The sequence below is a fragment of the Coregonus lavaretus genome (assembly GCF_964263955.1).
Source record: "Coregonus lavaretus genome assembly, chromosome: 18".
NCBI classification, from domain to species: Eukaryota; Metazoa; Chordata; class Actinopteri; order Salmoniformes; family Salmonidae; genus Coregonus; species Coregonus lavaretus.
This window is the reverse complement of record NC_140005.1, coordinates 7,150,340-7,169,467: the sequence shown is the minus strand read 5'-3', so window position 1 is coordinate 7,169,467 and position 19,128 is coordinate 7,150,340. Positions and strand designations below refer to the sequence as shown.

General features: G+C 43.3%; 1 protein-coding gene across 1 annotated transcript in view; it reads left to right on the top strand.

Moving 5' to 3' along the window:
* Positions 1–19,128, top strand: part of LOC311145963 (MAM domain-containing glycosylphosphatidylinositol anchor protein 2-like) — a gene marked incomplete at its 3' end in the record, with an annotated part of 191,280 nt that overhangs the window by 37,657 nt on the left and 134,495 nt on the right. The window contains exon 2 of the mRNA XM_084182369.1: positions 14,135–14,274. Within this exon, the coding sequence (XP_084038495.1) occupies positions 14,135–14,274 (140 nt within the window). The remainder of the gene's footprint in view (positions 1–14,134; positions 14,275–19,128) is intronic.

The following is a 19,128-nucleotide window of genomic DNA, read 5'->3' as shown; positions in this document are numbered from 1 at the left end:
CGTCGGTTCATTCACCTGCTTGTATTTGCATGTAGAAGAGGTAGGGGACTCTGTGTCCCACAGTAAAGCCCTGGAGGTTCTGCTTTGTCATCAGTATGCTCGACGGGATATTACATTCATTTGGCTCGGCCTCTCCATTCCTCAAAGTTCAAGGCACGGGACAAATGGAAAACAACCTCGCCTGCCTCCTTACAGAGATCTTGGATGCATTTTGAATTTCAAACAAAACTTCCCTGGGTTGTGAATTGCTTGTGACATTAGGCCTATTTCACACTTGACAACAGATTTGCTTAATTAAGACTCACTCATTTTGACCAGCAGCGAAGATGATGCAGGCCTTGGAAACAACAGTCGCCAAGCCTCCATTCAGCCACACAATAACCCCTGAGGAATTAACGGCTCTGTAATGAAACGTAATTCATCATTTTGCTGCTCTCATTCAATTGCCACTTCAAAGTGGTGCCTCCTCCTAGACTGTGCCTCCTCCCAGACGGTGCCTCCTCCCAGACTGTGCCTCTTCCCAGACTGTGCCTCTTCCCAGACTGTGCCTCTTCCCAGACTGTGCCTCCTTCCAGACGGTGCCTCCTCCCAGACTGTGCCTCCTCCCAGACTGTGCCTCCTCCCAGACAGTGCCTCCTCCCAGACGGTGCCTCCTCCCAGACGGTGCCTCCTCCCAGACTGTGCCTCCTCCCAGACTGTGCCTCCTCCCAGACTGTGCCTCTTCCCAGACTGTGCCTCTTCCCAGACTGTGCCTCTTCCCAGACTGTGCCTCCTTCCAGACGGTGCCTCCTCCCAGACTGTGCCTCCTCCCAGACTGTGCCTCCTCCCAGACAGTGCCTCCTCCCAGACTGTGCCTCCTCCCAGACAGTGCCTCCTCCCAGACTGTGCCTCCTCCTAGACTGTGCCTCCTCCCAGACGGTGCCTCCTTCCAGACTGTGCCTCCTCCCAGACTGTGCCTCCTCCCAGACGGTGCCTCCTCCCAGACGGTGCCTCCTCCCAGACGGTGCCATCCCAATCAGCAGTCCCCATCCCCATCTTCTATCATTACACGTCATGACACTCAGAGACTGCCTCTCCCAATCACCGCCCGCCGGATCCAGCTAGGCCTAATCATCTTCGGCTTGTCCAGTCAGCGATGGTGCCGGGAACCCGAGGAGCAAACCAAGCGTGTGGGCCTGCCTCTCAGTACTCTGCATCTCCATGTGCTGTTGTGTAAACGGTCAGGAGCTTTTCCCAAAGCTGGGGGTGGGAGAGATTAAAGCATTAAGAGAAAGGGGGTATAATATGGATCCGTGCTCTGCTACTCTGCTCTCCCTCCCAGAATGTTGTTGTAATGCGTTGGTTTAGAGGGTGGTGGGTGGGGGAGATTCAGGGAGTACAGGCCAGGTTGGCAGGCTAAGCCGAGCCGGAGTGACTGTGTAGCGGCCGGGAGCAGCCTGTGGATGTGGTGTAGTCCCCATGCAGTTGTCCTGTCATGTGTATCTAAGTGATTATCAGGAATGGCAGCGGGCCGCTTCATCCAATCAGGGCTATTATCCTCCCGGCCCCGCTGTTGATTAGAGAGATGGAGAAGATAGAGGAGATCGCTGTAGATAGGGGATTACAGGTCCAAATGGGACTGTGGCTCAGGTGTGTGTGTGTGTCCCCAGTGTGTGTGTGTGTCCCCAGTGTGTGTGTGTGTGTGTGTGTGTGTGTGTGTGTGTGTCCCCAGTGTGTGTGTGTGTGTGTGTGTGTGTGTGTGTGTGGACCCATTGTGACCCAATCCAGCTAAAACACTTGCTAGCTTTGACAAAGCTGGGATTTGTGTCATTCACTGTACCTGGAATGAAAATATGTAGATCTATTTCCCCATCCCCTTGTATTTATGGTCGTTGGTTAATGGTTTCTGTATTAGGTTTTTTAGAGAAGCGGTAGTACTGTCCCACTCCTGCCATCCTGGGTCTAGTTTGCTCAAAGTGATAACCATTAGCCAACTCAGTTGCCAGTGTGCAGAGTTAGAGTGGCTATGTTTGTCCCTATGATTATCCTGGTACTTGGTTTGCCACTCCCTCCGCTGCTTCTGAAACGCTCAGATGTCTGTGCAGTTCATGTCAGAGAAGTGAGTCCCACAATTACGCTACCTAAAAAAATATGACAGATGCGAATGACAGTGTTTATGGAAGTAAAAACAAAATCCTTTTGAAAGCTGAATTTGATATGCAAAATGAGTACATTCAGTTCAGCGATGATGTTGCTGCTCGTCCAGACTTTCAATTTCAATTTACTGCAGAGTTCATCAAGCTACTATAGTGAAGTTTCAGTGACATATGCAGATCTAGCTTCATGAATAACACATTGCATGGCTCCCTTGACCTCACATATTTTTAGCTTCTCCTGTATCCGTGATGGGTTTTAGTCAGAGGTAGAGATGGGCTGTAGTCAGAGATAGACAGCAAGTCTTATACCATGATGACTACACCAAAAGTGAACTGGTAATCATGTTTTGGCAGCTTGTATGATTGGACCTGCCCAGAACTCCACACAGATGGCTTGGCACTGATAGAATGTCAGATTTGGAAAGAAAAAAAAACATTTGAGCTGGCTCAAAACACTAGCCTTTAATCCAAGTTATTCAATTTGGACCCACATGAAAAAATACTATGGTCTAAATACTGTAGTATTACTATATTTATATACACTATAGTATTCACTGTAGTGTTATTGCGGACATGACTGTAGTATACTATAGTGTTTTTGCGGACTTTACTGTAGTATTCACTGTAGTGTTGTTGTGGACTTGACTGTAGTATACTATAAAGGGAAAGGAAAGGGGGATATCTAGTCAGTTGTACAACTGTGAAATGTGTCTTCCGCATTTAACCCAAAATAGTATTCACTGTAGTATTTTTGCAGACATGATGGTAGGATACTATAGTTTTCACTGTAGTATTTTTGCAGACATGATGGTACTATACTATAGTATTCACTGTAGTATTTCTGCAGACATGACTGTAGTATATTTAAGCAATAAGGCCCGAGGGGGCGTTTTTCCTATTTTGTTGCATTACAACCTGTAATTTAAATGGATTTTTATTTGGATTTCATGTAATGGACATACACAAAATAGCCCAAATTGGTGAAGTGAAATGAAAAAAATAACTTTTTTCAAAAAATTCTAAAAAATAAATTACGGAAAAGTGGCGCTGCATATGTATTCACCCCCTTTGCTATGAAGCCCCTAAATAAGATCTGGTGCAACTAATTACCTTCAGAAGTCACATAATTAGTTAAATAAAGTCCACCTGTGTGTAATCTAAGTGTCACATGATCTGTCACATGATCTCAGTATATATACACCTGTTCTGAAAGGCCCCAGAGTCTGCAACACCACTAAGCAAGGGGCACCACCAAGCAAGCGGGACCATGAAGACCAAGGGACAAAGTTGTGGAGAAGTACAGATCAGGGTTGGGTTATAAAAAAAATATCTGAAACTTTGAACATCCCACGGAGCACCATTAAATCCATTATTATTAAATGGAAAGAATATGGCACCACAACAAACCTGCCAAGAGAGGGCCAACCACCAAAACTCACGGACCAGGCAAGGAGGGCATTAATCAGAGAGGCAACAAAGAGACCAAAGATAACCCTGAAGGAGCTGCAAAGCTCCACAGCGGAGATTGGAGTATCTGTCCATAGGACCACTTTAAGCTGTACACTCCACAGAGCTGGGCTTTACGGAAGAGTGGCCAGAAAAAAAGCCATTGCTTAAAGAAAAAAATAAGCAAACACGTTTGGTGTTCACCAAAAGGCATGTGGGAGACTCCCCAAACATATGGAAGAAGGTACTCTGGTCAGATGAGACTAAAACTGAGCTTTTTGGCCATCAAGGAAAACGCTATGTCTGCCGCAAACCCAACACCTCTCATCACCCCGAGAACACCATCCCCACAGTGAAGCATGGTGGTGGCAGCATCATGCTGTGGAGATGTTTTTCATTGGCAGGGACTGGGAAACTGGTCAGAATTGAAGGAATGATGGATGGCGCTAAATACAGGGAAATTCTTGAGGGAAACCTGTTTCAGTCTTCCAGAGATTTGGGGGGGGGGGGGGGGGGGGGGTGAATAGTTATGCACGCTCAAGTTTTCTGTTTTTCTGTCTTATTTCTTGTTTGTTTCACCCCCAAAAATATTTTGCATCTTCAAAGTGGTAGGCATGTTGTGTAAATCAAATGATACAAACCCCCCAAAAATCCATTTTAATTCCAGGTTGTAAGGCAACAAAATAGGAAAAATGCCAAGGGGGGTGAATATTTTACAAGCCACTGTTTGGCCAATATACCACAGCTAAGGGCTGTTCTTATGCTGATGATACAACGCCTGCATACAGCCCTTAGCCATGGTATATTGGCAATATACCACAAACCCCAGAGGTGCCTTATTGCTATTATAAACTGGTTACCAACGTAATTAGAACAGTAAATATGTTTTGTCATACCCGTGGTATACGGTCTGATATACCATGGCTTTCAGCCAATCAGCATTCAGGCCTCGAACCACCAAGTAACTGATTAAGGTTTAGGTGAGGGTTATGGTGATACCCATCTACAGTGGAACTCCAGGTAAAGAGCAGGCGGAGGCAGAGATGCAGTTCAGTTTAAGAGTATTTCTAGATTCAGGTAATGGAGATGACACATGGCAGGGAATGATTGACATGAGACTCGTCTTGAATGGAGACTTGGTTGGCTTTGTATGGAGTATGGTTTATCTAAAATGAGACAGGAAGGTACAAATAATACGGGTCAATAACAGCAATGAACATAATTAATCATCTGTTAATGACAATAATCAAAAAGAAATAAGCATATAAATGGGTAAAGCTGTAAATATATATAGCAGCAATTAACAACGAATGGCCAGTAAGGGGCGAGGTAGGCCGAAGCTAGAGCAGGCTAATTTAGCATAGCATGGCTAGCAAACAAACATTATAAAACTAACAAAAGTAGCAAGCATAGCCATAAAGTAGGCCTAGTGAGCATAACAAAGGCAATGCACAAAAAGTGCAACATTTATTAACGCGTCCATTAAAACTACTAGTACCAAAGAGAACAGATCAATAGACTCCAAATGGCTGTTTGACTGAGCCGTTATCAATACACAGCCATTAGTGGCCGATATCAAACAATGGTTTGGGAGTCCTCTTCTTATCCCCTTCGATAAGATAAAAGGATTGTCCTTAGCACTACTGATCTGACACAATGTACCGATGCTCGTTTCAAAGTATTATTATCACATGATCAGCGACGTCCAAAGTTTCGTTATTTTTTTAAAATCACGTGGTTTTTCAAACTGTGTTGCAAAATGCGAGATTCCACAGATTTTTGCCGTGGTTCTGGTGCCTTCTTCGATTCCAAGTTGCTTTCAAACACCGGCCTCTATTGGACACCTTACAATGTAGTTCAATTTCTTCATGTACCGTCACCTGAACGGTAGCTCAGCAGGTAGAGTTGGGGTCTCGGGGACCAGAACAACAGGGAATTGGGTTGAATCCCAGCTAAGGCATTTTTTTTAAAGTAAAAAAAAAAGTGAAACCACACTTTCTGCACATTGTTGTTCAAACAATTAGTTTTATTTAGTAAAGTATAAGCATCCAAAATAATGACGTAGATTCACAGTTTTTGACAGAAAAAAAAGAACGATTCACAGCAAAAAAGGGATGCATGATGAAAGTTGCGAACCTATATGGTAATTGATAGTAGTCTACTAAGACCCACAACTAGCCGCCAGAGATTTGATGAATATTGTGGATTTGTTTTTATATGAACATCAAACGCTGCTTTTCATTGCTGACCAGCAGATGTCACTAATGTTTTTTCAAGGTGGGTGGGAAAGGATTTGGGTGTAGTTGAATCAGTGAAGGTAACCTGTAGTGGACTTGTGATATTTGTTTATTCTGTCCAGAGGGATCGGGCGCTCCATGTCATGCAACTTAGGTCTAGATCTGTTTCTTGCTTTGCACTTAGGAACAGGGCACCATTGAAAGGAGTGATTTCTGGGGTAGTGTGGAGGTGGAGCAATTGAAGTTGAAGATTCCTGGTGTTTGTGACGCCCGCCGTTTGGTGTGACGCAGACCCGGTGGTGAGCATGGTGAAACAGAGGAGTCATTGTCAGTCCTTTTGAGTTTTGACTCAGAGTCTTTACCAGACAAAGTAATGTTAGGATATATCCGTTTTCCTGTTAGAGCTTTTGTGCCGAATCCACTGCAGTGTTTCAGGTGCAAGTTTATGGTCATGACGCAGCAGTGTGTAGGAGGGAGATTCCAATATGTGGGAAGTGTGCAGGAGGGCATGGGACAGAGGATTGTGTAGTTTCGGTCGATAAAGTTGTGTGTGTCAACTGTAGGGTCACCCATGTTGCTGGGGATTGGAAGTGTCCGGTGCGAGAGAGGCAGGTTGAGGTGGCTAGAGTCAGAGTAGTGCAGAAGGTGTCGTATGCTGAGGCAGTGAAGAAAGCAGAGGAGGATGGGTCAAGGCTGAGGGATCCTGAGAGGAACCCTGTGAGTAGTAGATCTGTGCAAGAACAGAGGGATAGGCCAACGAGTGAAATACTGTATGCTTCAGTAAGGTTGGCTTCTTACTGTTCATAGCAATGGTTATCAACTGTACCACAGAGATGGAACGCAAATCACAGAAAATAGATGTTGTGGTGGCAGCTGCAGAGATGTATTTGGGTGCAAGAGATTTGACTTCAGAAGAGTTACAGGGTGTGTTGAGTGGTGGTGTCCCGTCCTCCCAGGCTGTTGGCATGGTGCAGGATCAGATAGGGTCAAAGTAGTGGAATGGGTAGTGGGTTTTTAATGAATGGATTGTATCACAAATTATAATGGATTTATATTATAGTCCAGTTGGGTGTGGTAATGCAACATATTGGATGCCAACCGCCGTTAAACCCTGAAGAAGAAGAGAGAACTGTATAAAAGCACATGTTCAGGTGAGAGCTTTGTACCTGGGAGGGCCTTTGTTTGTATAGACTGTACAGTGGCGGTGCTGTTGGATGATTTCTGTGAGCAACCATTTTGTGACCATGCTGTCTTGAAGAAATGTTTGGAGTGTGGTCAATTGTTCTGAATGGTAGGTGTTGAGTTTGACCATCAGTGAGTTTATTAATGTGACAATATTCAAGATGTTAATTATGTAAAGCCACTGTAATAATGTCCTTCTGTTTTCAGTTGGTTTGTTTGGAGAGGCTTTGCTGTTTTCAGTTGGTTTGTTTGGAGAGGCTTTGCTGTTTTCAGTTGGTTTGTTTGGAGAGGCTTTGCTGTTTTCAGTTGGTTTGTTTGGAGAGGCTTTGCTGTTTTCAGTTGGTTTGTTTGGAGAGGCTTTGCTGTTTTCAGTTGGTTTGTTTGGAGAGGCTTTGCTGTTTTCAGTTGGTTTGTTTGGAGAGGCTTTGCTGTTTTCAGTTGGTTTGTTTGGAGAGGCTTTGCTGTTTTCAGTTGGTTTGTTTGGAGAGGCTTTGCTGTTCTGAGGTCCAGGCAGTGTATTGGCAGTGCCCTCCAATAGTGACTCTTTTTAAGTAAAGTAATTTGTATTTCTAAAATATCTACTGTTTATTGTAAATGCAGTGGTTCACTGTTCTTTCTTTTCTAACCATCAGAAGTACAGTATTGTTTGTTTTTAGTCCTCTTGTGAACTTGGTCAGCTGAACACTGTGGTATTTTAGAAAGCTATCTACATTTTACATTTTAGTCATTTAGCAGACGCTCTTATCCAGAGCGACTTACAGTTAGTGAGTGCATAAATTTTTTCATACTGGCCCCCCGTGTGAAACGAACCCACAACCCTGGCATTGCAAGCACCATGCTCTACCAACTGAGCTACACAGGGCTATCAAGTGGAAGTCACAGATCGAAGTAATTTTGGTGTACTCTTGTTAATGTGCATTGTTTCTGTCAAACAAGCTAACCTAATCCTCTAAGCTTTAAACAACTTTGTTTCTTCTTTATATCTGCCTCTGTACAGTTTCCCTTTAATGGGCCTAGAACTGCTAACGTTTAGATGTTACAATTGTAAAACATTTTTGTTTATTTTTGCTAAGGTGTGTTGTCTGGTCCGTTGCATTGCTCAGAACTGTTGACCCAACTCAATAGGGGGCCTGTCACAAGCCTGTGTGTCTTATGTTCTGGTTGAGGTGTTCCCTTCATTAAACAGTAACTGGCGTAGTGTGGTAGTTGTGCCATTTTAGCTAACCCTAGTCGGCAGGTGTTTACTACAGTAAAGTATGCAAAAACACTACAGTAAATACTGTAGTATATATTAATACTACAGTATTTAGACCATAGTATACTGTAGTATTTTATGAATGTGGGTTAGCTGTAACATGTTGGACCACAATGGAAATACATTTAAAACGTTTGTGTTATTCTCGACAAATTTCTAAATGCATTGTATCCACATTTGTGGTTGTATTGCGTTTCTAAATAGTCAAATAAAATCAATCAAGGGATACTACAGTGTGGAGTATATTATACTAAACAATTCTATAGTAAGCACTACACAATCGAGGGAGAACCTCAAGAGGAAATCCCCGGCATGATCTCCCCAAGGACAGCACAAATTAAAACCGCATCGACAAAGCTAGCTAGCAGTCCAATCGATAAAAACAGTATTTAATAAGCACTACACGATCGAGGGATACTACTGTGTGTCTTATAGTATACTACAATATTATTTAGTAAGCACTACACGATCGAGTGATACTACAGTGTGGAGTATAGGATTATACAGTATACTACAGCATTCTATAGTAAACTGTAGTGGTTTTTTTTATGTGGGCGAATGCAGGCTCCACGAACACACGTCCCAATTGTTTGCCGCTCTTTTCTACGAGGTCGTTGTCTTCTATTTGAATCCACACGAGACACGTTTCCATATGTTAAACCCTGAACATATGCTACTCACTGAACCAAGGAAATGGGAACTCGCGTCATTGTCATCCTATGGGGCCATATTTTGGTGAGGCACGCTACGGAGAAGACTGACATCACAGGAGAGCCACATTAGCAGAGTCATGTGGAGGAAAAGGGACTCATTCTCTAAAAATAGATAATAGAAAAGTAGGCCAGGGTACGTTGCAGGCAGCTGGCACACAGGAAGTACAATACTTTCAGTTTTTCCCTTTGTTGTGCAATCCGATGGAACAGCCGTAACCTTTAGCTCGTTGGCTATTTCGGGCCTGTGGTTTATTATTAGCATAACTGATTGCTATGTGCTTTTTGTGACTTTTTGCCCCACAGTATGAGTAAAAACATATATTTTCCCGGCTCATAAAGTTTTCTTATGTTGCGTTATGGCCTCCCGATACACATTCTCAACATTAAATCCATTATTTTCATTTCATACAGCACATTTTAAACACATTGCACTAAACTACTCTACACAATAGGAGACTACCTCAAAAGGGATAGTAGAAAATGACATTAATTTCAGAGCTACTTGGGGGAATGACTCCAGCTCTGTGATACTGAAGGCTTCAGTTCTGGCTGTTCATATGGGGGGGGGGGGGGGGGGACATCCCGGCTGGTCTGTCTCCTGTGCACAGCTTTGTGAAGTCAAATAAGAAAGTTATTTTTTATCTCCTGTTTCAAAAGATGAATAATATCCGTAGCAGAGGCAGACGTTTTTCATGAACATGTGACTTGACCAGGGGGAAAACAAATTGCCCTAGTTATATGGACTGTGATTTTAGCCATACCTCTGTTTCTCACTGTTTCTACACGCTAGTTATATGGACTGTGATTTTAGCCATACCTCTGTTTCTCACTGTTTCTACACGCTAGTTATATGGACTGTGATTTTAGCCATACCTCTGTTTCTCACTGTTTCTACACGCTAGTTATATGGACTGCGAATTTAGCCATACCTCTGTTTCTACACGCTAGTTATATGGACTGCGAATTTAGCCATACCTCTGTTTCTACATGCTAGTTATATGGACTGTAGCCTCGTTGCGAACCACAAACTGGGAGCCTGGGGAAGTTTTACGGCAGAAATCAGCTAGAGGGGTCAGAACCCAGCATAAATCAGTGACGCCTTGCAACACGTCAAACCAATCAAATTCCTTGCTAGGGCGGAGCTCCATAGGAGCTCACTAGATTAGTGCCTAGGAGCAACAGTGCGTGAGGGCAAAACATTTAAACAAAACAAGCGTTTTAGAGCGTTGCCAGCACACTGGTTTTCACAGCATTTGTGTTATTTTGAGATGCGCTTAGCTGCAGCAAGAGGGGGGAGAGAGAGTCTACAATGCCGGCCATATCAATATTTTTCTGAAGTGATATTTGGCTGTAAAGGCTAGGATGAGGGACAAGTAGCTATCCACAATGAGGTTCATTTTAAGAAAAGTCAGCTAACCTTGTTAACTAGCTAGTTCATTTTCTCTCACGATTATTAAGCCAACATTAAATAAAAATAAAACCAGCATATTATTGACCTAAATGTTTAGCTGTGTTAGCCCAGTCGCTAGCTTATCCAGGGTCAGTGATGCGTAGAGCAATCATGTACTGTCTAACTATGGGAATTGCATTCATTTAGCAAGCAACATTGCTAAAATGAATGAAATTAAAGGAATCTCATAAAATGTTACCTGTAATGCTCATCTCCTGTAGCCTAATTGTCGTCATCTTATTTTCATCTTGTACCTAAAATTACAAGGGTTGGATTTGCACTTCTTTTTATATGTCGGCACTTAAAAGGCATGTACAAAATCTGGTATATGGTTTGCCTCATACACATTGTCTACTGGTATCATTTTAAATTGAGAACATATAGCTCAACATGTAAACAATGTGTGAGTTTAGCTATTCTCTGCTTCAGATAACAGATGCGAATAAGACCAGTAGTTACATCCTACTGTAGGTCTCTGGCTGCATTGGCGATGCATGCCAAATGATAAGATGCTAAATGGATTCACATAATAATAATATGCCATTTAGCAGACGCTTTTATCCAAAGCGACTTACAGTCATGCGTGCATACATTTTTTGTGTATGGGTGGTCCCGGGGATCGAACCCACTACCTTGGCGTTACAAGCGCCGTGCTCTACCAGCTGAGCTACAGAGGACCTAGCTGGTATACTGAGACAGAGTGACAATCAAACTAGACAAAAAGGGAAATTTTCATTTAAGAATACAACACAGAACAGACACAGAGATATAACCTCTTCCCCTCTTTATTCAGGATTGTAATCTGTGATTAAATCAACATTGACACTAGTTCATTTTGGATAATAGTTTAACAATTAAAACCAGTTTAAACACTTCACTTCAAAGAATCAACACTTCATCACTTCAAAATGTACAAATAAGCTAACTCGTATGTAAAGATTAGACATATTAGTCTAAACAACAACGTATAACTGAGTGGTCACAAGTAGGCTATTACTACTAAAGCATAATTTCAGGTGAACAAAAAAAAACTCCATACCAGCTGTGGCCAACCTCGCTCCACTGATCCCTGATCTACTGGGTGAGCAGACTTGTTTTGTTATTTTTTTGTCATTTAGCAGACGCTCTTATCCAGAGCGACTTACATGAGCAATTAGGGTTAAGTGCCTTGCTCAAGGGCACATCGACAGATTTTTCACCTAGTCGGCTCGGGGATTAGAACCAGCGACCTTTCGGTTACTGGCACTATGCTCTTAACCACTAAGCTACCTGCCGCCCTGACTTCTGTTCCAGCCCAGCAATAGCACACTTGATTATCAACTCATTAGGGTTGATAAGTTAAATATTGTTTGTTATTGCTGGGCTGAAACAGAACCCTGCACACCCAGCAGACCTCCTGCAGGGTTGGCCTGCTCCAATTGTAATAGGTTTATACATTGTGTGTGATGTTTAACTGTATTTTCGTATACAACATTTGCTAACATACTGTAGGTAGGCCTACACATATAACCCATGGCATATAGGATATACCCTTAGTCTCTTACAACCTCTCTCTTCATCTGCAAACAGGCTTTCACAGCTTTCCATATCTGAGGACAGAAAACGTCACAATGAAACCGGCTTCATTATACTCAAATTAGACAGCACTGAATATAAATGTGGCTCTGTCCTCAAAGATTTCCCATCTAGGAACTGGAACATATTTTCATAATGTCCTCCCACAAAATGACCTGCCCTGTCCAGTAGCCAACACTCTCCCTTTACTGACAGCTGGAGCTGCAATTTCACTCTCTTCCATGGATGTTATCTACAAATGCATTTGGAGACTGTTTTTAATGTACAATTATTACATCAAGATAGCTAGCTAATAGGAGGTTAGCTAGCTGATGACATTTAATTCACTTAGCTAAACTGTGTGTAAAGTTAGCTAGCTAGCTGGCAGCTCAGTTGAGTTAGCCTACAAAGTGGCCTACTGTAGCCAGCTAGATAGTTAATAATACATTGTTTTTTAACATTTAAAAAAATGCATTTACTTAATTGAATGGGTTCTCTCACAGCCTCCGTTTTTTGGGGGGTCCTTACAAAAACAAAATAATTAGTCATTTTTACTGTATTTTCGGTGGTAGTAAAGCACAGCCATGTGGACGAATGGATTCTAGGAAAAAAGTGTTTGTCACCAGAGCGTTTTAGAACGTGTTGTGACGTTTGACTGTACCAGCGTAATCCACTTTCAATTTCAATAAATATACACTTGATAACTTGAAACGAGCACAGGCAACAACAACTACCCGGACGGAAAACAGTGATGCACACAACACATAGCGCCTCTTCTACGGGCGTGTTGGGGGGGAGGGTTCTTGTAATGTAACATCCAATCAAAATCTTGCCGTTGGGAGCCAGCGGACCATTCAAACCGTTTTTTGCGATTCAAATTTCTCCAGACTTCCAAGGGAGGCGTGACAACGTGATTTTTGAGGTATGGCAACGCGAGACTATATGGACTGACTTTAGCCATACTTTTCTCAACCTTTTTTTACACGCTTGTTATATGGACTGTGGCTTTAGCCATACGGCTGTTTCTACACGCTAGTTATTTTGACAGTGAATTCAGCCATACCTCTGTTTCTACACACTTGGAAATTGGAGACATTACAAATATCAAAATGTAAACATTAGTAAAGAGACTAGTCAGATTTACATTTGCTATCAAAGAGCGTTGCAGTAGCTAATTAACTTTACATATCTGAATTGTTTTGCCCCACAGTTAGCCGAGTTAGTTTGTTAGCTAGCTAGGTGAAGTTGTTCACAGTTAGAACAAACTTCACCTAGCTAGCTAACAAACTAACTCGGCTAACTGTGGGGCAAAACAATTCAGATATGTAAAGTTAATTAGCTACTGCAACGCTCTTTGATAGCAAATGTAAATCTGACTAGTCTCTTTACTAATGTTTACATTTTGATGTTTGTAATGTCGAGTCAAATGCATGTCAAATCAAATCAAATTTTATTTGCCACATGCGCCGAATACAACCGGTGTAGACATTACAGTGAAATGCTTACTTACAAGCCCTTAACCAACAATTCCGTTTTTAAGAAAATAAAAAGTGTTAAGTAAAAAAATACAAAATAAATTAAAGAGCAGCAGTAAAATAAAATAACAGTAGGGAGGGGGTACAGGTACAGAGTCAATGTGCGGGGGCACTGGTTAGTCGAGGTAATTGAGGTAATATGTACATGTGGGTAGAGTTAAAGTGACTATGCATAAATAATTAACAGAGTAGCAGCAGCGTAAAAATGATGGGGTGGGGGGGGCAGTGCAAATAGTCCGGGTAGCCATGATTAGCTGTTCAGGAGTCTTATGGCTTGGGGGTAGAAGCTGTTAAGAAGCCTTTTGGACCTAGACTTGGCGCTCCGGTACCGCTTGCCGTGCGGTAGCCTATGACTAGGGTGGCTGGAGTCTTTGATAGTTTTTAGGGCCTTCCTCTGATACCACCTGGTATAGAGGTCCTGGATGGCAGGAAGCTTGGCCCCAGGGATGTACTGGGCATTACGCACTACCCTCTCCAAAAAAAGGTCTCCAGATGTGTTTATATTTAATCGATTGTGATATAATCCACTTTTCCACTTTTATTAAAAAGGATTGATATGACTTCAGTTACGTCTGTGTTTCTCATTGAACCTGACATTAATTTATTTGATATTTTGTTCCTCAACAGCACCTCCTACAGTCCGAATCATCCACTCTGGCCACGCATGCAACATCGAGGAGGAGCGCTATACCGAGCGCGTCTACACCATCCGGGAGGGAGAGACCCTGGAGCTAGCTTGTCTGGTCTCGGGCCACCCTCGACCTCAGGTGAGATCACCACTGCACTATCCCCAGATCCAGTTTACTGACGTACAGCATTGTCTGTGCCATATCATTAGAATGACTAGAACGGACATTACCATTCAAGTCAACGTTCTGTGATGGGCGGACCAGCGACCATATTGAGTGTACCCATGACTGTACCAGTCAAGTTGCCGTGGTCTGAGCATATAATTAGAATTACTAGATCAGACACTAATTTAAGTCAACGTTACTTGAAGGGCGGACAGGCGACCATATTGAGTGTAGCCATGAGTGTACCAGTCAAGTTGCCGTGGTACGGTGGGGCTTTGTCCCTTCAAGCATTTATATTTCTACGGCTCCTGTTAAAGCCTCCACCTCTTAGACTTCCACTCCACTGCCTTAAATTTGCCGGAGCGGAGCAGGTGGGGCGCCGTCACGCGCGCTCAGACGCGAGGCTTCTTTAGGCAGCGGCACGTTGTTCTGTCCAGGTCTTTCCATGTGCAAATGAGTGCAATCACACCGAGTGAAGAGGAGCTCCCCATTGGGGGAAACAGCCAGAGGAGAAATCATCTGATGTTCTCTACTACAGAACTACCCAGGGACTCAAACATTTACACTAAAAGCAAGAGAGACCTGGAAAAGTGCATATTACATTTCTCATGGAGTCTTCATGAATGCGTGTGATAGTCATCTTTTATTACTCACATATTCAAGTGAATGAATGGGAAAGGCATACATGGATTTTACACAATGGATGATTAAGATGGGGGGGATGTATCACTGGGGATGGAATGTATTTTTGTGGGATTGGTTATGTGATGTGCTAGGACTCTGATGACAGATGGTTTCATCCATCTCCACTATATTACAGTATTGTTCCACAGTAATGAATTGACTGAGATCCATCACCCCCCCCCTCATTGCACCGTCCAATTGTCCAAACTATACGACAACAGAGAGATGGCGCCATGGCAGCTTACAATGAAGCCGGGTACTATATTAGTGATTTCACCACCATTTCATTGGGTGGATGGACTTCAAACTGTAGATTTCAAGAGCTTGGCCTCTGGGGCTCGTAAGTGATGGAGCTACTGGGCATCATCCAGCCCTGGCATCGGCTGCCTTGTCCCCATACTGACAGAGGTGTTAACTTGCTGAAGCCAGGGGTGTACCAGCCAGAGGCACAGAGCCATAATGCCAAGGACATTGTTCTTCTCTGCTGTTGTAGACTCAGCTGTCCTAGCTAGGCCAAATGATATGTTCATTCTGCATTTTCCAAAATTTTTTTTGCTAAAGACGCGAGATTGAGAATGTTTTCTTCCTCAGTGATGAGCGTCATATCTTCCTTTTCCAGAAGAGTAGGTTCCATCGCCATTTGCTCCAAGACATGTTGTACTAGGTTGCATTTTTGTACTGTTGCAATAGATTTAAGTAATGTGATTTTTGTCTAGTTGTTTGAATGGAACTTCGATATAGGGAGGTTTTACTAGGCTGCTCCAGAGAGGCATCAGATAATATAGTGTTAGGAGGGTCTTTGGACGAGCCTGGCTTCAAATGGAGCCCCAAATGTTTTGACCTAATCCAAAGCGCAGCGTTCGACCACGTGGAATTCGGTGCTAAATCCGCCCCAACAATTTACCGTCATTCGGACAAAACTAGACGATTGCAACCCCACGAGTGTGTTTAGCTCAGGACATGATCAGAAGTACAGTATAACTCCATGAAGTCGTGGCCAGTGAACAATTTACTGTCATTCAGACCAAAACTAGACGATTGCAGCCCAGGACTCTGTGTTCAGCTCAGGACATAATCAAAGTGACACATGCCATGACTGGTAGAGGTGGCTCTATTGATCCGTCGGTGCTATCTGTTCCAGCCGACGACAAGACGTCAGACTAATGAGCGCTAATGGGCCCGTCATGTTTTAGCCCTTTAATTGGGGTGTCAGGCTACATGGGCTCTGGAGGAGAGTTAATATCATGGCGGAGACTTTTTAAAAGGCCAAATACTATTAGGAATAATGTGATGGATAGTTGTTGTATATTTCCTCCAGGATTCACTAGCATACTACTGGGAATGCATGCTGCTCTGTTTCAATGTCCTCACTAGCATACTGCTGGGAATACATGCTGCTCTGTTTCAGCATACTATGTAAAATGATGTAATGCATTGGGCAATGGACATGCATTCTAAGCATATGCTGGTATGGACTTTGGAACATAGAGGCCATGTCAGTCTTGCCTATGCTACTTACTAAAACGACCTACAGTGGGGAGAACAAGTATTTGATACACTGCCGATTTTGCAGGTTTTCCTACTTACAAAGCATGTAGAGGTCTGTAATTTTTTATCATAGGTACACTTCAACTGTGAGAGACGGAATCTAAAACAAAAATCCAGAAAATCACATTGTTTGATTTTTAAGTAATTAATTTGCATTTTATTGCATGACATAAGTATTTGTTACCTACCAACCAGTAAGAATTCCGGCTCTCACAGACCTATTCGTTTTTATTTAAGAAGCCCTCCTGTTCTCCACTCATTACCTGTATTAACTGCACTTGTTTGAACTCGTTACCTGTATAAAAGACACCTGTCCAAAACTCAATCAAACAGACTCCAACCTCTCCACAATGGCCAAGACCAGAGAGCTGTGTAAGGACATCAGGGATAAAATTGTAGACCTGCACAAGGCTGGGATGGGCTACAGGACAATAGGCAAGCAGCTTGGTGAGAAGGCAACAACTGTTGGCGCAATTATTAGAAAATGGAAGAAGTTCAAGATGACGGTCAATCACCCTCGGTCTGGGGCTCCGTGCAAGATCTCACCTCGTGGGGCATCAATGATCATGAGGAAGGTGAGGGATCAGCCCAGAACTACACGGCAGGACCTGGTCAATGACCTGAAGAGAGCTGGGACCACATTCTCAAAGAAAACCATTAGTAACACACTACGCCGTCATGGATTAAAATCCTGCAGCGCAAGCAAGATCCCCCTGCTCAAGCCAGCGCATGTCCAGGCCCATCTGAAGTTTGCCAATGACCATCTGGATGATCCAGAGGAGGAATGGGAGAAGGTCATGTGGTCTGATGAGACAAAAATAGAGCTTTTTGGTCTAAACTCCACTCGCCGTGTTTGGAGGAAGAAGAAGGATGAGTACAACCCCAAGAACACCATCCCAACCGTGAAGCATGAAGGTGGAAACATCATTCTTTGGGGATGCTTTTCTGCAAAGGGGACAGGACGACTGCACCGTATTGAGGGGAGGATGGATGGGGCCATGTATCGCGAGATCTTGGCCAACAACCTCCTTCCCTCAGTAAGAGCATTGAAGATGGGTCGTGGCTGGGTCTTCCAGCATGACAACGACCCGAAACACACAGCCAGGGCAACTAAGGAGTGGCTCCGTAAGAAGCATCTCAAGGTCCTGGAGTGGCCTAGCCAGTGTCCAGACCTGAACCCAATAGAAAATCTTTGGAGGGAGCTGAAAGTCCGTATTGCCCAGCGACAGCCCCGAAACCTGAAGGATCTGTAGAAGGTCTGTATGGAGTAGTGGGCCAAAATACCTGCTGCAGTGTGTGCAAACCTGGTCAAGACCTACAGGAAACGTATGATCTCTGTAATTACTTAAAAATCAAACAATGTGATTTTCTGGATTTTTGTGTACCTATGTACCTATGATAAAAATGACAGACCTCTACATGCTTTGTAAGTAGGAAAACCTGCAAAATCGGCAGTGTATCAAATACTTGTTCTCCCCACTGTACATACTGCGTACTAATCATACTACATACGATTTTGAACGTACTGTTTACGAAACATTTATGCAGTAAGCAACAAATATCAACATACCAGACTCACCCATACTGAGAATTCTTAATCTAATGCGCAGTTGCGTTGTTTACCACCATTCATTCATTTTGGTATAGCACATCCTCTTATCTGATTATCAGCTGTTGTCAAAACACAAGCGGGTCTGAAAAGACAATTATTTTCCTCAATAGCATGTTGCGAATTCTGCTAGATGACAAGCAGATAAGAGTATGACATCACATTTTTGAAATGTCATACTATAAAACATTTTATTTACGCATACCCAAAATGGCTACCGAGTACGGGTATTCGGACACAGCCAGACACTGGCTCTGTTTCATTGTCCACACTAGCATACTACGTAGAATGAGGAAATGTATTGGGCACACATTCTACTGTAAGTAGCGCTGTATGGTATGAATATAGACATGGGCTCTGTTTCAATATCCACACCAGCATACTCCTTTCGCGGACCTCAAACTGGTCGAGCAGGCGTGCACATGAACATTTCTGTCTATCCACACCAGACTCAACCATTTCATATTGAGTATGGTTTTGTGGAGTTTGCGATGGAAACTAAAGCGTCACGCGTCTCAGATAGAACCAAGTTCAACACCAGCATACTACTGACAATGCAGTAATGGATTGGGCATGGGTATGTAGTCACTCACTCCGCACCAGAATATCCTCTCTCTCTAGAGCTGTGGGGTTAAGTATTCTGAAGGTGCTAATGTTTGAGTGGGTGTGTGAAGTCTGCAGTGACAAGGCAGTAATATATGTTAACACAATCCCACACATTCTTTTCAAGAAGCCGTTTGAAACTCCAAAGTGTTCGACAGTTCAAAAGACGCCTCATATTATGGGGAGGATTACCCTTTTGTGTAGGAAGCTTAAGTGGAGTCTCTGACTTTAGCCCTTCCTCTGCCATATCCTCCCAGTTTAAGCAGCACTGCACTCTCTCTTCCTCCTCCACCCTGTCTCTTCCTCTCTTCCTCCTCCACCCTGTCTCTTCCTCCTCCACCCTGTCTCTTCCTCTCTTCCTCCTCCACCCTGTCTCTTCCTCC